The 21662-nt window shown below is 32.3% G+C and overlaps 4 protein-coding genes across 8 annotated transcripts; 3 read left to right on the top strand and 1 right to left on the bottom strand.

The window, feature by feature from the left end:
* The first annotated feature begins 1031 nt into the window (after positions 1–1031).
* Positions 1032–2377, top strand: LOC123697907 (transcription initiation factor TFIID subunit 9). The gene is made up of 3 exons (XM_045644478.1): positions 1032–1541; positions 1736–1946; positions 2218–2377. The coding sequence occupies exons 1-3, from the start codon at positions 1174–1176 to the stop codon at positions 2335–2337; spliced, it is 699 nt and encodes a 232-aa protein (XP_045500434.1). The 5' UTR covers positions 1032–1173; the 3' UTR covers positions 2338–2377.
* Positions 2378–2745: 368 nt separating this feature from the next.
* LOC123698145 (hydroxyacyl-coenzyme A dehydrogenase, mitochondrial-like) lies at positions 2746–5931 on the bottom strand. Its single transcript, XM_045644744.1, has 5 exons — positions 5636–5931; positions 5126–5401; positions 4539–4624; positions 3718–3932; positions 2746–3089 (listed from the first exon to the last, which is right to left on the bottom strand). The coding sequence occupies exons 1-5, from the start codon at positions 5747–5749 to the stop codon at positions 2848–2850; spliced, it is 933 nt and encodes a 310-aa protein (XP_045500700.1). The 5' UTR covers positions 5750–5931; the 3' UTR covers positions 2746–2847.
* A 1520-nt stretch (positions 5932–7451) lies between these two features.
* LOC123697927 (inositol polyphosphate multikinase) lies at positions 7452–19071 on the top strand. Of its 4 annotated transcripts, none has more exons than XM_045644500.1 (7): positions 7452–7592; positions 13989–14066; positions 14553–14691; positions 15754–15999; positions 16305–16493; positions 17150–17339; positions 18502–19071. In XM_045644500.1, the coding sequence occupies exons 2-7, from the start codon at positions 14001–14003 to the stop codon at positions 18977–18979; spliced, it is 1308 nt and encodes a 435-aa protein (XP_045500456.1). In that variant the 5' UTR covers positions 7452–7592; positions 13989–14000; the 3' UTR covers positions 18980–19071. The 4 variants fall into 4 exon arrangements, with proteins under 4 accessions (XP_045500456.1, XP_045500458.1, XP_045500457.1 ...); XM_045644502.1 differs by lacking the exon at positions 7452–7592 and adding an exon at positions 13053–13075; XM_045644501.1 differs by lacking the exon at positions 7452–7592 and adding an exon at positions 13185–13208.
* On the top strand, positions 7639–12126 carry LOC123697929 (probable 3-hydroxyacyl-CoA dehydrogenase B0272.3). 2 transcript variants are annotated; one of them, XM_045644505.1, is made up of 5 exons: positions 7639–7849; positions 8229–8501; positions 9050–9135; positions 9497–9711; positions 11809–12126. In XM_045644505.1, the coding sequence occupies exons 1-5, from the start codon at positions 7739–7741 to the stop codon at positions 12039–12041; spliced, it is 918 nt and encodes a 305-aa protein (XP_045500461.1). In that variant the 5' UTR covers positions 7639–7738; the 3' UTR covers positions 12042–12126. The 2 variants fall into 2 exon arrangements, with proteins under 2 accessions (XP_045500461.1, XP_045500460.1); XM_045644504.1 differs by lacking the exon at positions 11809–12126 and adding an exon at positions 10725–11038 and having other exon boundaries at positions 7653–7849.
* Positions 19072–21662: the final 2591 nt, after the last annotated feature.

The following is a 21662-nucleotide window of genomic DNA, read 5'->3' as shown; positions in this document are numbered from 1 at the left end:
CTGAGAAAGAACATAGGCTACTTTTTATTGCGAAATATGTGCCACGGGCGAAGCCGGGGCGGACCGCTAGTTCAGAGATAAGTAATTAATATTTTTTCTATTCAAGGTTTCCATGTCTGGGCCGTGAAGAAAGGGAAAATTTTTTTTTTTTTTTTAAAAAAAGGCTCAATTTGTAAGGAATAAAACTTCCCATAGCCCTGACTGAACCTAAAACACGAAAAAAATTAAATTATTCCATATGACGTCACTATTTACATCATCCTATATTATATGCCAGATATTGTTAGCCCCGCGTAGTAAAGTCAGTTTATACCTAAAATAAATATTAAGTAAGTACAAAAAAAATTTCAAGTCAACGTGCATGTAAGGAGTGGCACCCAATAAAATAGACAGAATGAAACAAAGTGTCGCCTCTATAGCGGTGAGTCAGTGACATCGCATAATCTATGACTGTCTAGCCGTCATTCGCGCGCCCCGCGCCGCCGCGCTTGGCGCACAGATTTTGTTCGTGGTGTCTGCTCCATATTAATATTATCTCAATGCTTCTACCACATTATTTTTGGCTTTTTTAAACAAATTAAAAATTAAAAAACTTCTGTGAAGTACTCTCCTAAAGCTCTCATATAATACAGAGCAAGTAATATTATAATTTAATTGAATGAATTGTTTAGAAATGAAGAAAAGGTTCTGATAAATTACTTCAAAATAAAAAAAATATAATTATGTGTACATTGGTTATTCGTTTTTATTCCAAAGTCTAAAATAGAGTCAATATTCAATTTCTATCTAAGTACAAACAAAAGTGTTTGGAAATTGCATCGTTATTTTTATTGGCTTGAAAACACTGAAAATGTGATCTAAAAAAAAACTAAGCAACACGTTCCGCTTGCGCAAACAGAAAGTTCTCCAAATTAGTGTTGTGTAGACTCGCTTTATAATACGACATTGTGTTGACGCTGTCATTCCAAATTTCCAACTTCAACTTGTCATTTGTCATTTGGCAATTTCAATTTTAATGCTTGTGTACCTACATACGAAAATAATTAATAATTATCTTATTTCTAATATTTTTGGGTTACTCTGTATTATATTCTAATTTGTTTTGATAATTTTATAAATGTTGCATTAAATTTTACCTATTTTTTAACCTAATTAGCTACCACATTCACAAAAATGTCTGAAAAAGATAAATCGAAAGCAAGCAACCAAACAAAACACATCCCAAAAGATGCTCAAGTGATTATGTCTATCATGAAAGAAGTTGGTATCACAGACTATGAGCCACGGGTGGTAAATCAGCTTTTAGAATTCACCTACAGATATGTAACTTCTGTGTTGGACGACGCGCGTGTTTTTGCCAATCACGCTAAGAAAAAGACTATAGACCTAGATGATGTTAGACTTGCTGTGCAAATGCAGTTGGATAAGTCCTTCACGAGTCCGCCGCCCAGAGAAGTGTTGCTGGAACTCGCTAGAGTTAAGAATGTTAATCCACTCCCTTTGATCAAACCACACTGTGGATTAAGATTACCACCTGACCGGTAAGCTGATGATAAATAATATCTGAATCATATTTGATATGTTCCCCTTTCAAGTTAAATAATTGATTATAATAAAATGCTTTAGCAAGATATATTATTATGCATTATAAATTTACTGTAAAGCTAAAGAAAACTTATTCAGATCTACAATATTTATTCCCAGATATATTTTACGAACATTTTCCTATTTTCAGTTACTGCCTATCAGCCTGCAATTACCGTCTAAAATCAGTCACAAAGAAGACAACAGCCAAGCCTCCAGTCCCCACCACTCCAACAATCAAAACAGTCACAGCTCCCAAATCCTCACAGAATGTTGTTGTGAAGAGACCGCCGGGGGCCATTGTTAACGTCAGCACTAAGGCAGCTCCAAAACCTGTCCTTAAATTTACTTCAGGGAGTAAGGTAAGCTATTCCATTATCAACAAAAACTATCAAAATTTAAATAATCAACCATAGAATCAGTAACAGTATGATATGCTGTATCAATATATTATATATATATATAACAGTATAATTTATAACCTTTCTAGTTTATGGAAATTTTAACATGAAAGCATTGTAAATTTGTTATTAAACCTAGTTTCCTTATTACTTTGCTCATTACCACATACTAACTACAAATTATTTTGCCTTATTGTAAGTTATACTTAAAACATGTTTTTTCATTGTACAGGTAGTGGCCAAGCCAGCAGTGCGTGTGACTGCTGGTCCTCCGCAACAGAATCCAGTTAAAATGGAGATCGATGAAATTTCACAGAAAAGAAAGAGGGAAGATGATGACTATGATATGTAAATTTATTTAGTTTAAGAGTAATTAAAGTACTTTTTTTTTATTTGGTTTTCATTTTTTTACCCAATTTTCCTATATGAAATCTAACATTAGTCTTTAGTTAAATGCAATGAATAAATTATACTAGTAAAATTTTGGAATGTGAATGTAGCATGTTACAGTAAACCTATTGGACCGAATTTTATTTATTTGTAAAATTTTACTGAACACATCAATTTCGTAAAAATTGGCCCAGTCATCTAAAGGAATTTAGTCACATAGAGTGCTTTTTATAAATTAAAAACTTGTGCCAGTCTAAATTTTCATTTTAATATTTTTACAATAGAAAAGCGTTCAATTAAAAAATATGTTTAATTTTTGCAAAAAGACACTAATAATCCATTGGTGAAATAAATAAAACAACCAATTATGTAATAAAATTAAATATTTAATACAACAACACTTTCAAAAATACATAATATCTTTGCTTATCTATAAACATTCAAAAAACTGTATAATCATTGTAAATACTCTTTATTTCTTCTCATATTTGTAGAAGCCTTCCCCAGTCTTGACTCCAAGCTTGCCTTCAGCGACCAATTTGTTCATAATAGCGATAGGTTTGAACAGGGCTTGGTCCGGGAACTTTTTATGCCAACCATCGAGGATGAATTTGGTGGTATCTAATCCCACATAGTCAACCAATTCAATGGGACCCATGGGATAGCCGGCTCCTAACTTCATGGCCACGTCGATGTCACGGGCGGAAGCGTCGCCTGTTGAGAAATTAAAACAATTATTATTTAGAAATTAAAGATTTCAACGGATTTTAAACGCGATTTGTTCATTATAATATTACTAGCTTTCCAGTTCAAAGAAAAACCCTCATAGTTCCCATTCCCGGGGGATTCAAACTCAAACTCAAACTCAAACATTCATTTATTCAATTAGACTACTATTTAGTAGCACTTTCGAATCGTCATTACATAAGTATTTTTAACATTTACCACCGATTCGGAAAGCAGTATCTATGGAGAAGAATCGGCAAGAAACTCCATAGTTGCTCTTTTAAAATCATGTCAATATTACATAATATGTAACTTATATCTAACTTATACATTTCCGGGATAAAATGTGTTAATCTAAGTTACCCTTTATGTGTGCTAAATTTCATTGTAATCCTTTCATTAGTATTTGTGTGAAAGAGTAACAAACACACACACACATCCACCCTCACAAATTTTCGCATTTAATATTTATAATATTAGTAGGAAGGATTTAACATGTTCAATACGCAGCCTTATCACTTATAAGCAATATCTGCCAGACAACCTTTGGTAGGTTTTGTTTTATGAATTAGGTGGTGTTTAAATAGAATCAAAACAGAGAAAAAATGTAACTAACCTCTCTCTAACAACCTTAAAGCCTCAGCCATGTACGGCACAAGCAGTCTATTCACAATGAAGCCAGGTGTATCCTTGCAAGCTACACATGTCTTGCCCACGGACTTGCCCCATTGCATCATGGTATTGTATGTGGTGTCCGAGGTCTCACTGCCTCTGACTACTTCGAGAAGACGCATCACTGGGACGGGGTTGAAGAAATGGAGGCCACCGAATCTTTGATGGAAATAATAGTAATTTTGATGGTTTGTTATGTAATTTAAGTAATGATTTTAATGTAAAAAGTTATCAAAAGTTAAGTTATTAAAAGTTATCTTAGTTGTTAGTTCCCTGATTATTTATAATTCACTCAGTGAATATTTTAAAATTTCTACCATTTAATATGACACCATCTATTGTGACTAAATATATACTAATATTATAAAGCTGAAGAGTTTATTTGTTTGTTTGAACATGCTAATCTCAGGAACTACTGGTCTGATTTGAAAAATTCTTTCAATGTTAGATAGACCATTTTTCGAGGACGGCTATAGGCTATATGTCATCACGCTAAGGCCTACAGGAACGGAGCAATGCGTGTGAAACCGCAGAGCACAGCTAGTAAAATGTAGTGGCTAATCAACAAATCCTCTTTTTTTATTTTGTAAATATCATCCTACAATGATTTTAAATAATATATGGAACAAACAACAACACAAGTTAACTTTACGTCAGTTAGTTTACTTTGTATGTACAAAGTCAGTGATAAAAATTTACAACAAAAACATAAAACCATTTTGTTGATTGTGTTTTATTGTTGCTAATAAATTAAAGTCAACATACTTATCCTTCCTCTTCACAATGGACGCAATTTCATTGATTGATAGTGATGAGGTGTTTGATGCAAATATAGTGTGGTCTGGGGCAGCCTAGAAATAAACAAGGGTAGTTAATTATAATATGTAAAATTGAGAACATTTAAACACCATACAAAATAAGAAAAATATATTCTTTTTCAAATTTTTTAAACCATCTTTTAAATTAATCACTGTATGTAATGTTGTGAAAAAAAAATTAAACATTATGTATGTTATATCTCTTAAATTATAAAAATAATACTAAAAATATTACACTACTAGAGGTCCGCCCCGGCTTCGCCCGTGGTACATATTTCGCAATAAAAGGTAGCCTATGTCCTTTCTCAGGTATGAAAATATCTCCATACCAAATTTCATGCAAATTGGTTCAGTAGTTTAGGCGTGACTGAGTAACAGACAGACAGAGTTACTTTCGCATTTATAATATTAGTATGGATGGTAAAATTCAAGCACATATTGCCATGATTGCATACATATGATTACAATCAGTAACATAATCAGCAAAAAATAAATTAATAATATACAAAAAATATAGTTACAGAATATACTCACGCTATCAAGTTTCTGGAAAAGTGTGTGTTTAACATCAATATTTTCAACAATGGCTTCAATCACCAAATCCGTGCCCTGTACCGCACTAACAGGGTCTGTGGAAGTCTTAATTCTCGCAAAGGACTCAGTCATAAACTTTTCAGCTTCTTGAGGATTATCTTTGTATATTTTCTTGGCAACTTTGCCGAGGCTGTTCTGAATTGACTTTTGCGATTTGGCTAATACATCCGAGTTTACGTCCACTAAGGTAACATTTTGGCCAGCTTGTGCTGTTACCTGTGAAAATAAAATAGTTTAATCAATTTTATCATGCATCCAATAAAATAATTATTTATAAATGGATTAATAAGAAAACATTTAAATAATTATTTAATAAACTTACAAACTTACCGGAACAAATAAATAATTAAAAAACAACAGGTGTCAAGAGTTTAAAATGTGGGTATTTTTATTTTTTAAGTATGTATAGTACCTAAATAGTTTCTAATTAAAATGAAAACATTTAAATACCTGGGCAATTCCTGATCCCATCAATCCACCTCCTATCACGGTAACATTTTTAATTGCACTTTGAACAGCTGAAGAACTTGAAAAGTTCCTAGCGATTATTCCAAATTGAATCATTATAAATAGTTAAATATACAAAATAGATTCTTTAAAAAAACTTAACCGATCAAACAACCGGTTTTACGGAGTACTGTATTTTAAAACAGAAAGAAATACAAAAAATACTTTGAAATTTAAATTAATTCCAAAGTTCAATTTTTAATCTTTGACAATCGGAAGTTGGAATAAAAACTAGGGAAGTGAATAAATAATCGATTATTACTTTAATCGATTATTTTTTTTCCATTTTCGATTTTTTATAATCGATTTTATTAATGGTAAAAATCGATTTTTAATAAATCGATTATAAGAATTACACAATTTAAATCGATTTTTGTAAATAGTGCTATCTGTGCGATGGATGACAAATTATGAGACTAAAGTTGACAGACTAAAAATATTCATGATATTTGATGGCAATTAAATTATTATAAAAAAAATGTGTGCATGAACTAGTGTACAAACGTAAGAAGTGAAACTTCTTTAAGACCTTATTTTTCAAAAAATAATTTACTATATGCAACTTTACAGAAATACATCGAATCACGCGTGGTAGGGATAAGAAAAAGATCGCGCGTAACGGAAAAAATGTCATGCGTAACGAAAAAATGTTACACTACATTTTTTTCCAACCCCGATAAAGAAGTTTCACTTCAAAAAATTAATTCAAAAATTTCACATGTGAAAATTAATAAAAATTACAAATGAAAATTTTTAGAAGCATTTTTTTACTGTAATAAAATTTTAAAATTTACACCTGACAGCTAACTTCAGTATTATGAAATAATTGGTAAGTAAGTTTACTGAACAAGTCGATAAAAAAATCAGCGCCATCTGTACTCCATGTATTTGTATATCTATATTCACAAATATATAGGTATATATAAATGCATGGAGTGTTCAGGGTCATGTCCGGTACATGGTCCGGTATTGGGGCTTTTACCTTACATCGAATAGGTTTTTTCGCATAAAAATTCGAGGTGAAAACAAAAATCGATTATTTTTTTTTCAAAAATCGATTTTTCACAAATCGATTTATTTCTAAACAAAAAAAATCGATTATTGATTAATCGATTTTTCTGAATCGAGGTCACATCCCTAATAAAAACAAGTGAATGCCACTGCCAAGTGCCCAAGTGCCAGCGCTACACTATGTCAATAGACAATATTACCAGCAAACTTGTCTATGGCCAAATTTGCAGTACTGAATGCATATGGATGTAAATTGTATATGTTGTAGGCAATGTCCGCCATTCAAATTAATTTGGCGCTAGGCAATTTTCGCCATTCAAATTAATTTGGCGCTTTTTTTTATTAAAGTGAAACTTTTATTAGGTACATCGTCTCAAACTTTTTGGTCTGTGTAGCGCATGTCGCGTGACGCACGATACGTACGATAATTATCGTACAAATACGATAATTTTTAGTTAAATGTCTATAGTGTGAAAAAAAGTTTCACTTTTTGATAGTGTAGATGAAACTACACTATCACAGCATCATAGGCATCACATCACAGCACAGATAGGCTTTTAATTTATTATACGCATAAAAAGTATCGCTGGACCACGGACCCTTGATCTGTGATTGACAGAAATAGCTAAAATTTAAGGAATCCTACATTTGCTTGGACATTTGACATTGAAATTTGAAATTTCAGGTCTATGCTATGACAATTTGACAATTTGACATGTAAATAAATATTATAAAATATACCAATTACCAATCGAATTCTGAAATACCTTTATGATTTATTTTTTGTGATAAACAATACCTTATCTTTAAATTGTGTTATCATAAATATAGCGATAGGAATGTGGTATCTTCACTGATATAATGGGAATCAACACTTTATTTACAGCAGGTAAGATAAAGCCCTACCTACAAATTATCTTATTTATCAACGTTTTTCGCGCTGTGCCTACTCAATAGGTATTTGTAGAACCGGTACGAGTCCCCGGTAACTTTCACGTCATTTAACCAGCGTCGTCGCGTTGATAACACGTTATAATGAATAAATTAGTGGGTTTAACTAGAAATTTTTCTAGCTCCTCTTCATTAAATGCAATCAAGACTGTTACTGTGGTAGGTGGCGGGCTTATGGGCAGTGGAATAGCGCAGGTAAGTTATAATTTAATGTTTCAATAAGTAATCAAGCAAGAGTAGGTCGGTAGACTGTTTATTTTATTTGTTAAAGTTGCTTCCGTTATCCATACAATATTTATAGAGATAACAGACAACATAAATGCTAAATAATTGCAAAATGCTAAATAAGTTATTAGTAATGTAACTTGTAAAAAGAGAAGGTCAAGGAACTCAAGGGGTCAAAGGTTAAAATTGCATTTGAAAACAATGAATTTTAATTTAATACGCTAGACAAAAGTACTGATTATGCAGTGCTAAATGAAAAAGTAATATTGGGTTCTAAATTTATTAAATTCATTAATTTATTTTATTTTATTTCTACATTATAATCAAGTACAAAGTTATTTCTTCACAGGTTTCAGCGCAAGCCGGTCAAAATGTAACGCTAGTAGATCTTAGCCCAGATATATTGCAAAAGAGTCAAAAGTCAATTGAAAATAACTTGAGGAGAGTCGCAAAGAAGATCCACAAGGATGATGCGAGTAAAATTGATAATTATGTCAAGGAATCATTTGATAGAATCAAAGTTTCTACTAAAGTTGAAGATGGCGTGAACTCAGATCTAATTATTGAGGCCATTGTTGAGAAATTGGATATTAAACAGCAATTGTTTAATAAACTCGATGAGGTAATATATCCAATCTATATATATAAAAATAGAAACCGTTTTCCTTGGTCATGGCATCACGCGTGAATGGGTGGACCGATTTCAATAATTTTTTTTTTATTATATTCCTTGAAGTACGAGGATGGTTCTTATGTAGAGAAAACTAAAATATGTACCAAACGGCGAAGCCGGGGCAGACCTCTAGTGTAACATAAAAAAATTGCTATGACATTACTTCTTATTGTATTGCTTATTATTTATTATATGTAGTATTAAACTTGCTGTTATTTATCAGTCAGTTGTACCATGCAAAATATTGATTTAATTACATAGATTATATTAAGAAGGGTACCTTATATTACTGGTCCTACAAGATTAAGTATTGTAATAAATTTTAATTAATTATACAAATAAAAGGAAGAACTTAATGGTCAAATATTTCTGCCGCACTCAACAAAAACAATTATTAATCATGACTTAACCTTTTTATAAGTCTACATAATTTTAAAAATACATTCAATTTAAATTACGAATAAAATTGTATGCAAATTATTCATGTAACTTTTTAGCTAGCTCCGCAGCACACAATTCTGGCTACAAATACATCTTCAATATCCATCAATGAAATTGGTGCTGGAATTAAGAGGAAAGACAGGTGAGATATACTTATAAATAGCTTCAGCACATCCTTGAGTAGCTATATCCAATTTAATTCTAGTTAGAAGTCTATATTCTTTTGCAAATTTGATAATTCAGATGTATTTCCCGGTGTTGTTCACCAAAAAATCTTATTAGTCATATTTTCAACATAAAATATGACATATTCATGCCTAAATCTCTGTCTTCACGATTTAAATCGCCAAACGAATATATTATTTTTCTCCCATCTCCCATTTTTCTCAGCTATATAAAATGCATATGTGCAAAATTAAAAAAAATAATTCTGAGTTCACTTCACAAGTTACTTTCAAATTCACACCATTATAGTGATTAGTAGCAAAAAAGATATTTTTTAGGTTCGGTGGTCTCCATTTCTTCAACCCTGTCCCAGTGATGCGTCTTCTAGAAGTTATTAAAGGAGACCATATTTCTGAAGAGACCTACCAAGCTATGATGGAGTGGGGAAAGTCGGTGGGCAAGACTTGTATCACTTGCAAGGATACTCCCGGCTTTGTGGTCAATAGATTACTGGGTCCATACAGTGCAGAGGCATTGAGGATGTATGAGAGAGGTATATTTGATTTTTATTGTGGTAATATATGGTATAATTTGGTAATGTGCGGTAATAAGTAGTTACAAATGGTAATAAGTGGTTTTATGTGTGTTCCAAACATAGTTTGTCAAGATTCTGCTTTTTCTTCGAAAGCTTACACATAATGTGAATTAATATCTAAGTTATATGGAATTTGGGTATTTAATATATTTTATATTATTTATACGTTATATAAAATTATAATTATTATTATTGCATGGGTGTTACGCTAATTAATATTGTGCATGCTACATTAAGTTTAGGCCTATTTATGTGTGTAAGTATTATATGATTCACTTTCTTTATATTTTAGCTGTATGTATTTTGTGTTAATTAATAGTTTCCTTTATTACGTTACATTAACGTTTAGTATGTGTATATATGTTCGATTTCTATCGAACCGTGTTTTTGTGTAGGGGAACATATTTATATAAGTAATTTTGTATGTCAGTGTGTAAATAGTATTTAGCAATATTTTAATTTTTAATTTATTTCTTTGTCCTATTTTTTGTAGTCCGTAAGGCAGACCGGAAACATTTTTTAGTCTTTCCGGAATCGAACCCAGAATATCCTTTCTAAGCTCACACGCTAACGATTTTACCTAAATAGTGGGACACGAAACCCGCTAAATATAATTCTAACTCTATTTAATAATCTTTTTAGTAGAATCATTTCTGCTTCTGTTTATAAATTGACGAAAATTCTTCCATATACTTATTATTACAACCATAATAAAAAAACGTTAGTTTAGGACCTTAGTGTGGTACTTAATTATTCTAAAGTACTTTTTAAAGAATATGGAGTTATAAACAGTCTATAGTGGAAACAATTTTAAAAAAATATACTGTATATTAAAAATCAAACTGCCAGGATATTGCCGTTCGTCTCAATTATATCTGTTGCTTATTGTGTAATAGTAATACGTGTTTGTCTTGTAAAAAGGTATAATATGTCATCTGTATTCTCTATTCATTTTTCATGGAACATTCCAGGTGACGCTTCCAAAGAGGACATTGATATAGGCATGAAGTTAGGAGCAGGTTATCCCATGGGTCCGTTAGAACTAGCCGACTACACCGGTCTGGATACTAATAAATTCGTTCTCCAGGTCTTGTATGAAAAGACCAAAGATCCAGTGTTCAAACCAATTCCGTTGTTGGACAAAATGGTAGCTGAGGGAAAATTGGGAATCAAAAGTGGGGAGGGATTCTATAAATATAAGAAGTAATCAATTGTTTATTTGTCGAAATTGTATAATGTTAATTTGATTTGATCAAGATATATTTTTCCAAAAATAGTTATAAAAAATGAAATGATTAAAGCTCTTATTTTTGTAAGACTTTTGTATTTTTACTTATTGGATTTTTACAGTTTATAATAAACGTTTTTATAATTATAATTCTTACTTTTATTTATGTACCCAACTATGCAAGTATTCTTTGTCTTTCCTGTTAATTTATAGTATTTTATGTAAATATACTTATTTACATAATCAATAATAAAAAAATACCGACTCCAATTATCACATCATGACGTATTCGATAAAAATAGGTACATCGTTATCATAAGCACCTTACGCATTACTTAATACATAATCGTAGTTTAAATAAATACTAATGTGGAATGAGACTGTAATTGAATAATAATTTAAAAAAATAAACAAGTAGGTACTGAGTAAAGGATCCCAATTAAATACCCAAAGTCCCAAAATATATGTACAGAAAAATATTTTACCTAAAATATTTTTATATTATTGAGCAAATAACCTTACTTGAATTCGCAAAAACATTTTTTAAATAAGCTTTAAATGACACTGTTACTATGTACGGTATTATGTACTTAACTAAGTAGTTACTTACTAACAAGATTTAGTTTTTGTATTTATTTTTGTCCAAAAAAAATGTAAATTCTATTTACATAAATCATGGTATATTGCCTTTTTCCTTTCATGCCTCTGTAGACTGGCTGAGCAGGAAAAATATTTATAGTTATTCCAATCTATACACAGGTGATAATAATCACGTTTTCGGAAATCCCTACTAAAATCATGTGTTTTCCTTTATAATTGTCTTCTAGGGGATGCATCAGCTGAAGACATCGATACAGCCATGAAGTTAGGCGCAGGTTATCCCATGGGCCCCCTGGAACTATCCGATTTCACTGGTTTAGACAATAAAAAAGCTATTCTAGCGGTAATGTTGGAAAAAACTGGCAACCCAGTGTTTGAACCTATACCGTTGTTGAACAAATTCGTTGAAGAGGGCAAACTTGGCAGAAAATCAGGGGAGGGTATATTTAAATATGAATGAATTTAAATCGAATAGTAATGTTAATCGAATTATTTAAATAACGTAATCTCATAGATTTTGATTGTTGATTAAATGATTAGCGCTAGTTTGTGTTTTTTTTAATTACCCTGTTAGATCACTGTGTAGCTATAGGAAATAAGAATATTTGGGTTTCATCCCGATAAGATTAACGAGTATTCTTTCTCTAGAAATTATAAACCTTCGTTAAAATAACGAATCTTACACACGTAAATAAAAATGTGCATACTTAGGTATCTATATCTGTATCGTAGGTACTTAATGCAGCCGATATACCTACGATAATAATGGTCAATACGAGTAATACCTAACTACATCATGAATAATTTTATAATGCATTATAAAAAACGACCATTAATTATTCCTAACAAAAACACACAAATAAGTACTTACCTAATTAATTTAATTTGATTTTTACGACTGCGAAAATTTTAATAAAACCCATAACGAGAATAAAAACATATTAAGAGTTCACAAACACATATTTTTTACATACATGTACATTGAGGATCGTTTCTCTTTTGAGACAGTCGTGTAGAAGTTGAATTACTATTTTATAAGTGAACTTTAATGTATGTTTAATGTTTATACATACATACTGTATAGCCGCTCCCTCTCTACACTAAATCCCTTCAACAACGACGTTATAGGTAACCTCTTCAAGGACGATTTTACGATTTTCATAGTGCCTGAGATAGATTCGCAAAATTGCTTATGTGCAAAGCTGATGTAACTATCGAACCTTATTCAAATCGAAATAAATAACGTACTTGAGGTCTTATAAGTCATATATTATAATTGTAGAAAAAAGTATGATATCAGCTACATTTTTATGAACAACACGTGAATATGAATAATATTGATTATAAAATGCGAATATGGTGTTGTAAATTTGATAAGACGATTGATTTGTGTGAGATAAGATAAATAGTTCTTATTGGGAATCTTTACTTGGTCAGTCTTTACGTTTCATATTGTTAATTTCGCTCGTTCATTGCTTTTGTTTTGTGGCCAAGGTCTGTTGTTTTTAAATCACTTCTGTTGTGCATTGTACTGAAAAAGTGATTGTATAAAAAATCGCTGTAAAAATTGAGTGATTCTCTTTTGTAAGGGATGCACTGGCGAATATTTCTGCTTACATTGTATTTTGTAATATGTTGTTATTTTTAATTAAGTTTGCTTTGTAGTTTGCTATCCATATTAATGTTTCTTTGTAACATAATAGAAAATCGTGTTTTAACGTAGTGTTCAGCGTATTTAAATTTATAAAATGTTGTGTGATTAGTTATTAGTTATTACGGTTATTCTATACTTACCAAATATTGTCAATAAATCTATACTAATATTATAAAGCTGAAGAGTTTGTTTGTTTGTTTGAACGCGCTAATCTCGGGAACTACTGGTCCGATTTGAAAAATTCTTTCGGTGTTAGATAGCTCATTTATCGAGGAAGGTTATAGGGTATATATCATCCCGCTACGACCAACAGGAGTGGAGCCACGGGGGTGAAACCGCGCGGAGCAGCTAGTTTATTGTACCTGCGATGACACAACTTTCGTTATTCATTTACTTACGTATTATATTCGTCATTAATATTTTCCAAATTACAACGGATTCATTGGGATTTCTAACTCGTAACTACCTACCTTGAATGATTCTTTCTGTAGTCTTATTTTACTCTTTTGATTTTTGTCTGTCGCGTGCGTGTTGCACATTTGAATATTTATAGCTTGAAACAAGGCTTGAAATCGTGTTTTTGACACCATTCATTAATGATAACTGCGTCGTTTTTATGCGGGTATTGTAAAGTGATTGTAAAAACCAAACGTCACGCTATATCTTTGTTTTGTTCGTGAAATAACGACTGTATTGTTTTTGGGCGATTCTTTTTGGTGTTTAGCGTGGATTAAAGTATAATTGTTGTTTTAGGTAATCTGCTAAATGAGTGATGTATACCAACGAGCGAAGGAACGGATACCGCCGAGGCGACAGAGGTCTATTTGTCAGGTAATTAACGTACTTTTTTAATAGTTTTTTTTGCATACCTAAGTAACTAGTCACAATATTTCTGGATGGGATTATTATAGGTGTACATTTTTTACTTTAAATAATTAATTTGAGGCAATATTTTGAGGATTAAGATGTCCCATAAAACATAGGTAGGTACATTCATTGTTTTTAACTTTAGGTCGTATAGGAGTAAGAACTTTTTATTTTTTCTTTGTGTTAAATAAATTTGATAAAAACATCCATGTAGGGTCAATAGGAACATAGTTCAGTGTTTTAGGTAGTGTATGTTGTCACTAAAGTTGATCAAAAATCAATTAGACGCATCGGCTTTTTCCTTTGCAATTATTTACCTAATAGGATATTAATTATTACGAACGATCGATGTTATTTTTCAGTTAGTGTTGTCAACAATACAAAAGACAAAAAAAATCCATATATGTATAATTTACCAAATATATTTAAAATCCATATATTTTACCTAAGGTGCATTACAACCTGCGTCCGCGCACCGACGAGATGACGGCCAAACCGCTCATCCCGCCAACAGCATCTGTGGAGCTGCAGAAGTACAGCCAGCAAGTCGCAGGCCACAAGGGAACTGATAGCGATACTAAATATTTGGGTGAGTTTTTATAACATATTAAAATCGAATTCTATTCTAATTAATTTAATTATGACGAACGCGAAGTTGTATCATACTATTTATAAAATACTAGCTTACCGCCCGCGGCTTCGCCCGCTTTGACTTAAACCTAATAAATTACATACTATAACCTTCCCCTTGAATAACTCTATCTATTAAAAAAACCGCATTAAAATCTGTTGCGTAGTTTTTAAGATTTAAGCATGCAAAGAGACATAGGGACAGAGAAAGTGACTTTGTTTTATACTATGTAGTGATAATGTAGTGATGAACATTAAATATAATTTAACAAAATACAAAGGGCTACCTAATACCTTTTCGCTTTTCTGCGATCACACCATAGGATAAGTAAAAAATTATACAGGCTGCTTTGAGGTCATTAATTTTCCAAACTGACGGGTAGGAACTAGGAAGTAGAGATAAGAGATAAGTACATAGGTATATAAATAGATACGAATATGACTGTTTGTCTGAAATGATATCTACCAAGATATATTGTAAAGGACATGGTCAAGAAAACAAACCACTTAATTAATAAGCCTTTAGAAGAATGTTATATTTTCGAGCAGTAGATTATATTTATTTTATTTATGACTAAGTATATAATATTATATACCTTCGCAAATTAGATTGTATCTTAATTCTCTAATTTGCGAAGGTATATAATAATCTTAATTCTAGTTAATCATTAATTACAACTTACGGATCAAAATTATTTTTGAGCCAACAATAGAGATAAATCTTTTATTTGTGTAGCGGAAAGATACGTAATCTACTCAACTGGTTGACTCATAATACTCCAATAAACTTCGGTGTGTGCCGAGCACACGTGTCAGAAGAGAATATTCTTTGGCAAGATTCAAAGATAACAAAATCGTCGCCTTACTCCATGACGTGACAGTACAGTATAGTATACAGGTAAAGTCGCGTGACGGTATTCCGTCACGCGACTTTGAAATTTTACTCTCAACGAGCCTTTTTTAGAAGAACACTTCAAATATACAATTTAGCACCTCTATTATTATCATAAATGCTTTACAGGTCTACTCCAATGCAACGATGGAACAGTCCTCAAACCAATACTCAAGGAATGCCAGCAACGTGAAGTAGACTTCTACAAGACCGTCTTCTCTTCCCTTGACGAGGATCTGGTAGAACTGCGGAAGTATGTGCCGAAGTTCTTCGGAAGTAAGAAGTTTACGTACAATGGCTTCGAGCAGGAGTATATTATCATGGAGGATCTTACAGTTGGCATGCTGGAGTCGTGTATCATGGATGTTAAGATTGGTGAGGTTTCTTGGCAACATTTGAGATTTTTTTTTTGTGGGATATCATTCTCTGATATCTTTATTAGTTTAAAAAAAGTTGTTTTGGTATGCTTTAAAAGAACAACAAAGTTTCTTATTGGTCTGGTAGAAAATGCATTCTGAAACTGTGATCATTTTTTCATATTTTGCCGAATGATTGAGTATGTTTATGTTACTTACAAAAATATGGGATAATGATTCTTACGATGCACGCTCTTTTTTTAAACCTTACATTTAAACCGCAATATTCCACTTCAATAACATCACGTCATAACGTCTTGACAGGCAAGCGTACCTGGGACCCATTCGCGTCCGAAGACAAAATAGCCCGCGAACGCAGCAAATACGCGGCTTGCAAATCTCAGTGGGGTTTCTGTATCCCCGGGTACCGCGTGCGGCGGCTGGACAGCGGCCGCCTGCTGCGGTACGGGAAGGACGCGGGGAAGAGACTGCGCGGGCACATGGTCACCGCCGGTGAGATACACACGTGACACTTGACTCATGACACACAACACTACACTATACATAGATGAGATATAACTAAGAGCCAGCGCGCACGAGCAACTTTGTCTCCGCAACTATTTTGTCTCTCCCACCCATGCATGGTATGAAAGTACCCGCACGTAGCGACGCAACTCCCCATACAATTGATGGGAGAGACAAAATAGTTGCGGAGACAAAGTTGCTTAGGCGCGCTGGCTCTTACGTAGTAACTAGTAAGTAAAACTTAATTTATGCACACAATGCTAAACACAATGCTATGCTACGGCAAGGACGCTATGAATCGCTTTGAAACCACGCGACGCAGCACACGAGACAGGACATTAAAAATTTCTCGATCAAAACATGCGCTACATTATGTTTCTAATGCTATCAACGAAATCCAGTGATAAAAAACAACCTTAGTGAAAATTTTACTATTAAAATTATTTTTCGGTGCCATTTTTTTTTAATTTTATGTCACTGACACGACTAAGACGATTCTATTGATACCGCTAACATAAAAAATACGATAAGCCGTTTAGGTTCAAACTTCTAGACAGACAAAAACATAACCTTCCTTCTGTCGCAGTCTGATAAAAACAACTCCAACGAAACTATTTGTATTTAAAATATTATTACAATTTTAGCTATAAAAAACTACCTCAACGGTCTCGGGGCCCGTCTATGCCGTGCGCTGATCCTGCAATTCCTTTCGTCTCTATGGGCGCTTCAGAAATGGGCCGCGAGACAAACGGCCGTGAAGTTATATTCAGCTTCCTTGTTGCTGGCGTATGATGCTGCTAAACTCAGGGAGTGCTGTGGGGATGTGGCTACCGGGTAAGGGTGCTTTTCCACCTACAATGTGCGAGGAATGTGGTTGTAAATAACTAAACTAAACGCAATCAAACTTAATGAAATGTTAGTGTGTTTAGAAATTAAACATTTTAACAGATTTTAATCTCTATAAATAAATTGCGTTTGAAATCTTTAATTTCTAAATGTACTAGCGTAAAATCAAACACTAGAAAATAGTAAGTGTTTAGAATGGTTGCGTTTGAAAGTTGTGTGTTGTTTGATTAAGTATGGAACTGATTACGTGTAAAATTACGACGAATTAAAAATTTGAAAAAAATTGTAAACTTATGAAGGTAGTCAATGAGAAGAAATTGTATGTAATGTCAAAAATGACGAAAAAATTCCCCAGACCATATTTGTTATTTTTAATAAAAAAGATTTCCCATTATATTCTATACTAGCTTCCGCCCACGACTTTGTACGTGCATCCCCGTTTTTCCCCGTTCCCGCAAGAATTTCGGGAAATCCTTTCTTAGGGGACGCCTACGTTATGACATCTACCTGCATGCCAAATTTCAGCCCGATACGTCCAGTGGTTTGGGCTGTGCGTTGATAGATCACTATATCAGTCACCTTTGAGTTTTATATATGTATATAGATTTCATAAGAAAATACGGAGAATTTATTAAAACATCAAAGAACCACTTGAGTGGCAATTTATTAGCCAACAATATTTATTATTACTTGATAAACAGGAGTAATATACATGTTGATAATAGGGGATTAGATGAAAATACACCTTCCGTATATAACTACTGCAACACCTTTATAGCTGATTTTAATATTTTTATTTATTTTACAATTTTGCTCCTATTTAGATAAATTTTATGTATAGTCTACATAATACATTCTTTTGTATTATAAAACAATGTATTGTGTATCATTACATAGTATAAAACAAAAAAAAATTGATGCTGTTTTTTTAAATAGATACAGTGATTCAAGAGAAAGGTTTTAGTATATAATTTAATAGGTTTTAGACAAAGCGGGCGAAGCCGCGGGCGGAAAGCTAGTGTATTATAAAACAAGTAAGAACGAAGTTTAGGCGTACCTTTACACAGAGACATAACATCCTATCGAAAATTTATTTCCAAAAAATATTTGTACAGCTAAACTAAGGCAATGTTGAAAAACTATATTCCAGATCGAGAATAAAATGCCGCCCATCAGAACCGATAGGGCGCCGCAAATCCATCCATTCAATAAGCCCCGTAGCAGGTTCCAACTTCAGCGGACAGATCTCATCCAAGGGCCCCGTTTACAAGAAACTAAGCTCTGTTCCCCTAAGCCCCATGAACAGCAGAACCACCTTCTCACCCCCACCGCCCATAACCTCACCCTGGACGGAAGCCCTGGACAAACTGAACCATAACCACTCCTTCGAGAACAACTATGAAGATAAATTGTGTAAAATAAAGATGAATTATCGAGCTCAATTGGACCAATTATCTCAAGAGACGCCAGCGCCTAATCCGTGGGGAACGGTCAAAGTGATTGACTTTGCTCATGCGTTCTTTAATGAAGAGGAAAAATCAGTGGATTACAATTTTAAAGAAGGTTTGGATAACTTTGTTAGTATATTTGAAAATCTGTTGAGAGAAACGGACGATCAGGTTTTTTGATTGTTCATTTGTTGCTGAAGTATTATTATTTAAGTGTTATGAATTGTTAGTTTTTGATAGAAATGTATTAAAGAATACAAAATTAAAGTTAATTTCTATAGTTTTATTTATGTTTGTCAATAGTTAAACATGTAATCCATATGTAATTGCTTTTCATTTCAAATAAGTTTTAAGTATTTTTCCTAAATTTTGAGAAACAAATATATCTTATTCAAAACTACATACATATCTTAAAAATGGTAAAATATCGAAAAATGTAACAAGTTATGTTGTAAATAATAGATATAGTGTGTATTATTAGTAATATAATGTGGAAATTATCCATTGGTCATCCTTAAAATGATATTTTGTTAGAAGTTTCATTGTTGGTACTAACTTGTAGTATTTAAGCAAAATTTTATATTAGAGAAGTAACATTTTAAATTATTATTATAGAAGCTCAAATGTGTAAAATGATTATATTATTATAGTTGTATATTAGATCATAGCATAGTTTATTTTTATAATACTTTGGGACTTGACAGGTGTCAACAGCAAAGTTGACATCAGCTGTTAGATTTTAAAATATAAAATTATTTAAAACTAATTGTATATAGTGCTTAAATAGAAAATATTATTAATTATTAACCATTACATTGATGTACAAGTGAAAATTATTGTGAAACACACCTTCTATGGGATCTACGCAACGTTTAACTTTTTAACGCGGAGGTCAACGTGTCAACGGTTATCCCAATTCAAATATCTTCGATAAACCAGGGGAGTACTAGTTTTATAATTTCATATTTAATTATAAACAACACCTATATTCATTTGTATTACCAACACCGCTCATATTTAATGAGCTACGTCACAATAAATACATTGGCACAAAAGTTACCGTCTCACTTTGCTTGACAAGTTGGAAGCAATTTAGAAGACAAAAACTTATCGCCCCAGACAATATTATTCTTTACTCTTTACTACATCATACCGTTAATCACTTATCAACATTCAGTACTACCATAATAGTATTCAAAATATATAATTATCTCATACATTTTCTTTCATCTGTTTCAGCAACTACAAAATACAATATGCTGACCCGCAAGGCAGTAGCTAAGGACATGAAGAATAAATTAAAAGCTGCACTCCATGATTTGAAAACTTCACAATCTTTATGTGAAAAACTCATACAAGAGCGGGATGAAAGTGAATTAGAGATTCAAGAAATAATTAAAAAGAACTCTCTTCTAAAGGCCGAGCTGGCAGAACTACACATGAAATACATTTATAGTGAAGACAAGTGCAAAGCCCTCCAAGACATTGTGGACAGCTTCCAGCAGTGCTCTAGTGACCATGAGATGGCTCTTAGCCGTATCGCTAAGTTGGAATGTAGCCTAATGGAAGTGCAAGAGGACAATCCCAAGCGGCAATGCAACACACCAAGTAGTCTTCATGATGAATTAGTTGAATGTGGACAGTTAAGTGGCTCTGTAAACTTTAAAAAAATCAATTTCTCTTCACATAAGAAGTTGAAAAAATACCTTAGATTAAGTAAGTTTATCAAGCGTACCCAATCAATTGTTAGAAAGAGTTCTTTTAAAAATGTAGTTCAATTAGAGAAAGTCAATAAAAATCTGGTTCAAGAGTTAGACAAATATCATAGGGATCTAGAATATTATAAAATCTTGTATGATGTAGAAACAAATGAATTAAAGGAGAAGATAGACTCTTTAAGTCAAATGTTAAATGATGTCAACCAGAAGTATTCTGCTGCCCAAATGCAAATAAACGAGCATATACAACAGGCAGATGACTTAATTAAGTTGAGTAATGAAAATATGGATCGCTTTGAGTCGCTGACCAATAAATATGTATGTCAGTGTTCAAAAAGTGACAATGAGCAAACGTCGCCCCATAAGCTTGACTGCACAGACATACATAGTGTTAAACCCGTGACAACAATTTCAACTAGTAAAACTAAACACCTTTCCGAGCAGGAAATTATTGTGTTGTCAGATAGTATTGGTCAGGGTTTTGGCGCTATGCTCAACAATTTAGGGCTTAAAGTCACTAATATTTGCACTCCTAACAGTTCATTTAATTATATAATCAAATCACTTGATCATTTTAGCTTTAATAAGAATAATATTGTAATTATACTATATGGAGATAGTTTAAATATAAAAAATAAGGATATTGATGTAGGATTTCAAAAAATGTTGGAAATTAGTAGTCAGACTAAATGTAAATTTATGTTGTGTACATTGCCGTACCTACCTGGTTTGACACAAGAACAAAATAGATTAATTCATAATATGAATTTAAAATTGTATAATGTAACAAATCATCATCGTGATGCATTTCTTTACTTTGACATTAATTTGTGTATTAAATCTTTTACTTTGACAAAGAATACAGTGTATCTGCCATCTAGATATAAGCGAGAACTTGCTATGTTAATAGCATATAATATTAACCAGTCTGGTACATGTTTGTTATCAGACCCTGGATCTACTATAATTTTATGTAGTAGTAATAATAATTATATACACCAACCTTGTGTTGACAGAAAATCTAGCCCTAAGCTAGATTTAAACTAGTATATAAGACAACAGCTAAGCAGACTTTTTCTATTGTACATCAAAACATTCAAGGCTTGGCTAGCAAATTATTAGAAATAGAATTATTTTTAAATCAT

This window comes from Colias croceus, chromosome 15 (assembly GCF_905220415.1).
Source record: "Colias croceus chromosome 15, ilColCroc2.1".
NCBI classification, from domain to species: domain Eukaryota; kingdom Metazoa; phylum Arthropoda; class Insecta; order Lepidoptera; family Pieridae; genus Colias; species Colias croceus.
The sequence above is the reverse complement of the archived record's forward strand: the minus strand, read 5'-3'. Positions and strand labels throughout refer to the sequence as shown.